We start from the raw sequence: 7,907 nt of genomic DNA, 5'->3' as shown, positions 1-7,907 counted from the left end.
GGGAGGTGGCAGCCAAGGTCTTGGAGAAAGAAGCCTTGGGATTGGAGGTGCTTGAACAGGCTCCAAGCCTAGAACATTCCCCTTTTTTACGGTTCCAGGTTCCTGACCTTCTCTGCTTCAAGTGTAATACACAGTACAAACTACAGAGAAATGAATATAAACATAGAGGAATTATTTGAGAAAACAAGTCAGGAAATAATGAATGATGAGAAAATGTTATGGGCATACAATAAAGAGAATATGGGAGAATGTCAAGATGCAGTCAGTGTAGGTCACTGTAGGACATATCTCCATCACTAACACAAACCATCTAGGTATCACATGGTACAATTGGGGAAACCAAAACTCTTTTAAAATTGTTATTATTAGTCCCTACCATGGAAAAACTTTGAGGGATGAGAACCTGGACCAGAAATAGAAACTATTATTCATAGTTTACTGTGAGGTCTGACCTGTCTGACTTCAGGAGTATATCTATACATAGCAGCTTGGTTGGTTGAGTGGATTTATAAAAGGGTCTGTCAAACAGGAGTCAGAAGGGAAAGGAAGGAGATACCTGACCCTGTAGAGAGTGGGGAAGAGAAAACTGCACTAAGATCACACACAGTCAATAGGACAGCTACAGCTGAGAGCCACAACATATGCTGGGACACGGATACCACTGTATGATTTTCTCTTGTATTTATCCACAAAAACCTGTGTCAGGTAAGTGACTTGAGGCTTTTTTAGTGTGGCAACACATTTTTGTAGTGTTTTTTATTTTATTTGTTTGATTTAATAGTAAGCTGTATTTGTAGGGAGACACTGTTGGACATTTGTAGAGATAAAGACTGTTGTTGTTGGAAGCGATGGCTTTATCTGGACCATGCTTCCAGAGGGGTTTGGAATCTCTACTGAGACAAGATGAAGCATTTAGAGGGGATAAACACAATATAGATGGAGAGGGAGAAGAGCGTGCAGGGGATGTGAAAGAAAATGATTGTGGGGGTAAGGTGAACACAAAAGAAGAAGAGAAAGATGATGAAGCATTTAGAAGGGAGGGAAACAGCAAGATAGATATAGAGAGAGAGACAACTGAAGAAGAGGAGGATGACGTTCAAGAAGTGAAAGAACTAAAAGAAGAGTGGACAGTTGTTAGAGGGCAGAAAGGTGGAATAGAGGATGTGGATTCAATAAGGGTATACGGCAGAGATTCCTATACAAGAGAAATGTTCCAAACCCTGCAGCAGCTCAGGGACTCCTCTCTCCTCACTGACCTGACTCTGAGCACTGAGGATGGGCAGCGTCACCACGCGCACTCCCCTGTCCTGGCTGCTGTCAGCTCCCTCATACACCAGAGACTGCAGGAGAGGGATGAGGAGATGGAGAAGAGGAGGGAGAGGAGAGATATTGACATGTATATAAAGACAGCGATATCCATCAGTCTGGGTCCTGAAGTGGGGTGTGTGGGGCTGGCAGGGGTGCTGGAGTTTGCCTACACTGGGACCATAGCAGCTCTGAACAGAGAAACACTGGCCCAGATACAGACTGCAGCTAAAACACTAGGGGTCCCCAGAGTTCTAGAACTCTGCAGTGAAGAGGAGGAGAAGATGAAGAGGGGAGAGAAGAAGAGGGCAGAAGAAAATAAGAGATCTGCTGAAGAACAGATGAAGGTCAGTCTTCAGTCCATCAGACAGTTGTGGGCAGAGAGAGTGGGCTGTGATGTGGAGCTGGAGGTTGGTGGGACATCATTTCTTGGTGAGTAGACTGAAGTAAAAATACATCACAACTATGTACTGTTGAATGATAGAGGAGACAATTTATTCATGGGGGTTCGTCCAGGATCAAGCTAAATAACCCATGCATGCTTATGATGGTAATAATATTGATTTTGAGCATGTGATGTTAAATGTGATGTTAAAGGTCCAATGCAGCATGTTTTCTTTTATATTAATATCAAATCATTTCTGGGTAACAATTAAGAACCTAACTGTATTTGGTTTAAATTAAAATGGTCAACAAGAAACAAAAATATATTCTTAGCAAAGATCAATTTCTCAAGCAAGAATTTAGCTGGACTATTTGGAGTGGTCTGAGTGGGGAAGGGAAAACAGAAAATTAGCTGTTATTGACAGAGAGCTTTGAATTCACTTTCGTATTGGTTTATTAACTAATTTACCACCCGGTGATGTCACCAGGCAGGACAAAACCCCATCACACCAAAACAGACAGAAATTTCAGGTGGTCTTTTCAAACAGCTCTTACACTAAAATGGCATTATCATAATTTTCACAATTTCACAGTATTAATCGAACCTCATAGTGTAGAATTACACACTGAGTGTACAAAATGTTAGTAACTCTTTCCATGACATAGACTGACCAGGTGAATCCAGATGAAAGCTATGATCCCTTATTGATGGCACTTGTTAAATCCCCTTCAAATAGTGTAGATGAAGGGGAGGAGACAGGTTAAAGAAGGATTTTGGCACAATTGAGACATGGATTGTGCCAATCAGAGAGTGAATGGGCAAGACAAAAGATTTAAGTGCCTTTAAACGGGGTATGGTAGTAAGTAGGTGCAAGGCGCACCGGTTAGATTGTGTCAAGAATTGCCACACTACTGGGTTTTTCATGCACAACAGTTTCCCGTGTGTATCAAGAATGGTCCACCACCCAAAGGACATCCAGCCAACTTGACACAACTGTGGGAAGCATTGGAGTCAACATGGGCCAACATCCCTGTGGAACGCTTTCGACACCTTGTAGAGGCTGTTCTGAGGACAACTCAATATTAGGAAGGTGTTCCTAATGTTTTATACACTCAGTGTGTATAAAACACTAGAAAATCACGTTTTTGACTGCACTGGGCCTTTAAATGCAGTGTTTTCCCTAAGCACCGGCTGTCGACTAATCAGCCAATAACAGATTCATTGTCAGCCGGTTTCATTTTCCACTTCATTAACAAGGCTTCGTTTCATTTAAAGTTTCAATTCGCTAGTCAGAAAAGTCTGTATATAGAGTACCACAGTATGAGTCATAATACCCATACAACCTAACAGTCAAACAGGGAAATTGTTTTTTTCTTAGGCTTTTGCCAAAATAAACTAGATTTAGTTGTTGCCCCAATAAAAGTAATTTTAAGGGCAGACTAGACTTGTTTTTCTGACTAGATTACTAATCTACCGCCTTCCCTCAGTCCCACCCACAGTGATTGATTGACAGGCCGAACTGTTAAAGGGATAGTTCACTCAAATTACAAAATTACACAATGGTTGTCTTACCCTAAGTATCCACAGCAGCAGAGCCAATAAAATACATAATTTGAAGAACAAAAATAATTGTGGCAATTCATATCTTGCAGTAAATATGACTTAAATCTCAATAGAAGAAAGGATTAATGTAAAAAAGGTTATCTTACTTAGAAAGTAGGTCTGATCATATAGGTCTAGGCTATGACGTTATCCAAAACAATTAACAACACACTGAAGTCATATATTTTCAGTAAAATTTTATTGCAAAGTCATTTTAAAGCCATCATTGTAAAGTCATTCAATCATTTAGCTGTGTAGTTTGAATGGAATCAAGGCATTAGAATGTACCAGAGGCCACCAAAATAGAGCTTGTGCTGCAAAATAAAATCACCCCAGGACCACCCCCCCCCCCCCCCCCCAGCCTGGAACTCATTGGCTGGCTTTTCTTTTTGGCTGGCTACTCAATGTACTTACAGAAAACACTGTAAAAAGGAATAATAGGATGATATATATTAATATTATTAGTATATTAATATATAATAACAAAATAATAATATTAAATAAGAATTGTATATTTTTTTGTTAATTGTTGGGGACTCATCTGGGATCAAAACAAATTGTAATATTATGCCTTTTGTCTTACATCTGAATTCATAAGAGTCATCATAAACCAGATGTGGAAGTAGTCTATTTATGAGATAACAACAATAATCAATTTCCTCTTCTCTCTCCTGACTCAAGTCCACAGAGTGCTCCTGTCTGCCAGTAGTGACTACTTCCGGGGAATGTTCACCAGCGGGATGAAGGAATCCCAGCAGCCCTGTGTGGCCCTTCCCTTCCTGGAGGCCTCTGAGCTGGAGGCCCTGATTGACTGCTCTTACAGCGGGTCCCTCCCCCTCTGCTGGGGACGTGTCTTTGAGATCACCTGCATTGCCTTCCAGCTCCAGTTCCAGCCCGCCCTCTTGCTGTGCCTTGACTTCCTGGAACAGGAAATGGACGCCCACTCCTGCCTGGACGTGGCATCTTTCGCTGAGGCTTATGGGATAACGGAACTCCTCGAAGTGGCCAACGACTTTGTCCTGAGACACTTCCAAAATGTGGCAGCCACCCCTAAATTCCAAGACCTGCCAGTTAAGAAGCTTAGAAAATACCTCAAAAGCAACTCCCTCTTTGTACCCTCAGAGCTTGTGGTCTACAAGGCAGTAGTGGTCTGGATCGAGGCCTGTCCCAGTCAAAGGCTTAAATTCACCAAAGAGCTGGTGAAGAACATCCACTTTCCCCTCATGACCTTCACGGAGTTCAGTGAAGTTAAAACCGCAAAACTGTGGACTGAATGCAACATGAAACATCTCTACATGACTATACTGGAGGACTTTCGCTCCTATCACGTTACACCTTGGAGCCTGTGCAGGGTCTACCAGCCCAAGGACAGTCTAGTCTTGGTGGGTGGAGACCAGATCTCTGCCGACTTTATCCGGCGATCCCCCAGCCGAGAACTGTGGTTCGGAAACTCTCTGAGGAACTACACAGGCATTGTGAAGACAGTTGAGTGGAGGTTGCTGGGAGAGATGCCAAAGCCACCAAGGTTAAGTCACGAGGTGGCTGTGCTCGCAGGGAAGTTGTACGTGCTCGGGGGACAGAATTATAAAGGAATGCTTGCCGTTTTAAACTCAGTCTACAGGTGAGATAAGAACTTTGGGGTTTGTATCTACTAACGAATGAGTCCTTTAGGTATTACTATTTTTACATATTTATGTTTTTACATTATTTTCTTCCTTCATCTCTAATTCTTTATGTTCTTTCAGATATAATCCGCTTCAGGACCGCTGGGAGAGATTGGCCGACTTGCAGGAGAAAAGGTGTAATTTTTCTGTGGTTGTTCTGGACGAGATTATATATGCCATTGGAGGGTACATTGATCCAGAAACTAACCTGGATAGTGTGGAGCGCTACTGTCCAAATACAGATTCTTGGAGGTAAGGTTTTTCTTTGGTAACTCAAAAAGGAATGGTATCACAGAATCGCTTGCGGTAGTTAATTGTTCCATTGGAAATGGTATGTAACTTATTAAGTACAACTTTGTTTCTTTGTTGCTATCTTTACCAAATGTGGCATTCCCTGTTAGCTTTGCCCAACCCTTGGACATGACCTTGAGTTGCCATGCTGCCACATTGTTGGATGGAGAGATCTTCATCTCAGGGGGGTTCGACTGCAGGTACCAGTGTCTGGTGTCCATGTTCCTGTACCATCCTGAGAGAGGAACAACCTACCTGGCAGAGATGAGCCAACCTCGAGCCCATCACTGCATGGAGACTTTAAACAATCATCTTTATGTGGCTGGAGGAGTCACTGTTGATGAAAACATGACGTCTATCGACCAGCTGGCCTGTGAGGTCTACGACCCTGTTAGTGACTCCTGGAGTGCCCTCATGCCCCTGGCCGTCTCCCATGTTAGAGCAGCCTCTGTGGTTCTGGAGGGGAAGATCTATGTGCTGGGAGGATACTGCCAAGAGGACTACAGGGAGACCAGACTGGTGCATCGGTATGATCCCACCAACCAACTTTGGGAGAATATCGGCGAGATACCCGGACCTAACACTGACATAAGAGCCTGTTTGCTCCACCTGCCCAAACACTTGAGACAATGAAAAATCACTATACATCCCATAACACCACACTAAATATTATGCCACTACATGACCTACACCTTACTACACCCAACTCTTATAAGTTATGAATACTGAGTATACCATCCATCTAGCTAACACCAAGCTATATTTTCAGTTTTGCAAATCATTTATTTTGTATATATTTAGCTCACACCATTTCAAATCAATAATAAAATGATATATAAATGTTCTCTACTGTTCAACAGCTAACTGAACCAGCTGGCGGAATTGCTTATTTTCAATAGGTAAATTCAAGGTAGATGTACAAGTTCATGGTGAAAATCAAGCTATTTAGCTAGCCAGCTAGCTACTTTTCGGCATCTGCTTTAGTGTCACATTCAAGGGCTTGGGTAATAAATTAACTGTCATTAGCTAGTTCCAAATGTATAATCAATTGCCATAGCCAACTTATGTAATGTAACATTGATCTTACAAGCATTTATTTCAATGGATGAGGATGTTAATATTGTTTTAACACTGTTTTAACACTTTATGTAGCATGTGCCATACTTTAATCACTATATTCACAAGGACACCAGTTAAGTTAACTTAAACATGTTATTTCTCTCCATGTGCAGGCTATAAGTGAATTATTATAAAAAAACAGGAAGGGCATTACAATTTCAGGGTGGCTTCATGTCCTCTTGGGAAATTAGAAACTGGGAAGTGGGAAGTCATAAGTCTAACATGAATGTGTTCACTTGCCTTTGAAGTCTGAAAAATTATTCAACCAATAAGATTTTAGCTAGCTTATCAACGTTGCTAATAATAAAGTTAGCTAGCTTGCTTAACATTGACATATGATCAAACTAGCTACATTTGTCTACATTTCTCCAAAAACGTGTGACTTTTCTGTCCTTGCATTTATGGCAGTGTAAGTTGTCATTACATCATATATCAATAAGACATTTAACTTGAACCCTGTATGAATCCTGGATCTAGCTGTTGGACAGTTTTTTGTATAAAGATATCAGAAATGCAGGGTAACTATGTAACATTTCGTGTCTCCTTATGTAACAGGGTGAAAACAGTTTTCATGGGCACACAAATCCAAAATGATGTTGGCGATTGCAAAATAGAATGCTTCTAACCAAAAGAGTCACCTTACCTTGATACTTAAAACCTAAATCGATACTGTCATTTACATGGTTCTTCAATAATTAAGCATTAGACTTGTTGGATGGCATTTAGTGTCCAGCTGATTAGTTACACCGTGATATTTTTACACATCATCATCTGATCCAGGAAGGAATTTTCCGAATGACAGTCAAGTGACCAACAGCTGTTGGGATAGTGCATGTGATACAACAACAGCCCAAGTACTGGAAAAAAAGGTGTTTGCCAGAAAAGTCGAGAATATTTTGGTGTCTCATTCGTTATGCTGGTGAAGACATTTGTGCCTGGATCCACGTTGGATCTAATATCCCTTTGCGAATTGATGTTGATCATCTGTTGTTGTCTGATTGATTTACAGCAAGGTCTCATTAGATTTAACAAACAAAGCATCAAGTTAATGAATTCATGTTTTCATATGTTTTTGTGCCTCGGATTGGACACCTAGTCTATTGTGCGCAATTGTATAGGATAGACTTTTGCTAAACACCCAAAGCTCTTCCTAATAAAGCTGCAATATGTAACTTTTTGAGCGACCCAATGAAATTCACATAGAAATGGGAGTTATAGATCTGTCATTCTCATTGAAAGCAAGTCTAAGAAAAAAGTATGAGAAAATTTATTAACTCACTACTGTAAGTCACTCTGTATAAGAGCCTCTTCTAAATGACTAAAATGTCAATGTAAATGTAAGAAGCGTTAGATCTGTTGTATGTGTGTTATTTCGTTTTTGCATATTTTACTTTGTTTTGTACACCAGCTTCAAACAGGGTTATGGAAAATGTATTTCACAGCGGATTAGATGGTACAATTATTCTCTACACTAGACTTGCTTGTTTTGTCACATAAACTGAAATTAGGCAAACTATTAGCATTTTTGCAACCAGGAAATG

At 40.8% G+C, this 7,907-nt stretch overlaps 1 protein-coding gene across 1 annotated transcript; it reads left to right on the top strand.

Annotated features, from left to right (window-relative positions):
- Positions 1-848: 848 nt before the first annotated feature.
- Positions 849-5,880, top strand: LOC311112808 (kelch-like protein 33; the record flags this gene model as incomplete). Its single annotated transcript, XM_084155945.1, has 4 exons — positions 849-1,737; positions 3,974-4,913; positions 5,038-5,208; positions 5,358-5,880. The coding sequence occupies 4 exons, from the start codon at positions 849-851 to the stop codon at positions 5,878-5,880; spliced, it is 2,523 nt and encodes an 840-aa protein (XP_084012071.1).
- Between the last annotated feature and the right edge of the window lie 2,027 nt (positions 5,881-7,907).

Source organism: Coregonus lavaretus (genome assembly GCF_964263955.1).
Source record: "Coregonus lavaretus genome assembly, chromosome: 39".
Classification (NCBI taxonomy): domain Eukaryota; kingdom Metazoa; phylum Chordata; class Actinopteri; order Salmoniformes; family Salmonidae; genus Coregonus; species Coregonus lavaretus.
This window is presented reverse-complemented; position numbering and strand designations above follow the sequence as displayed.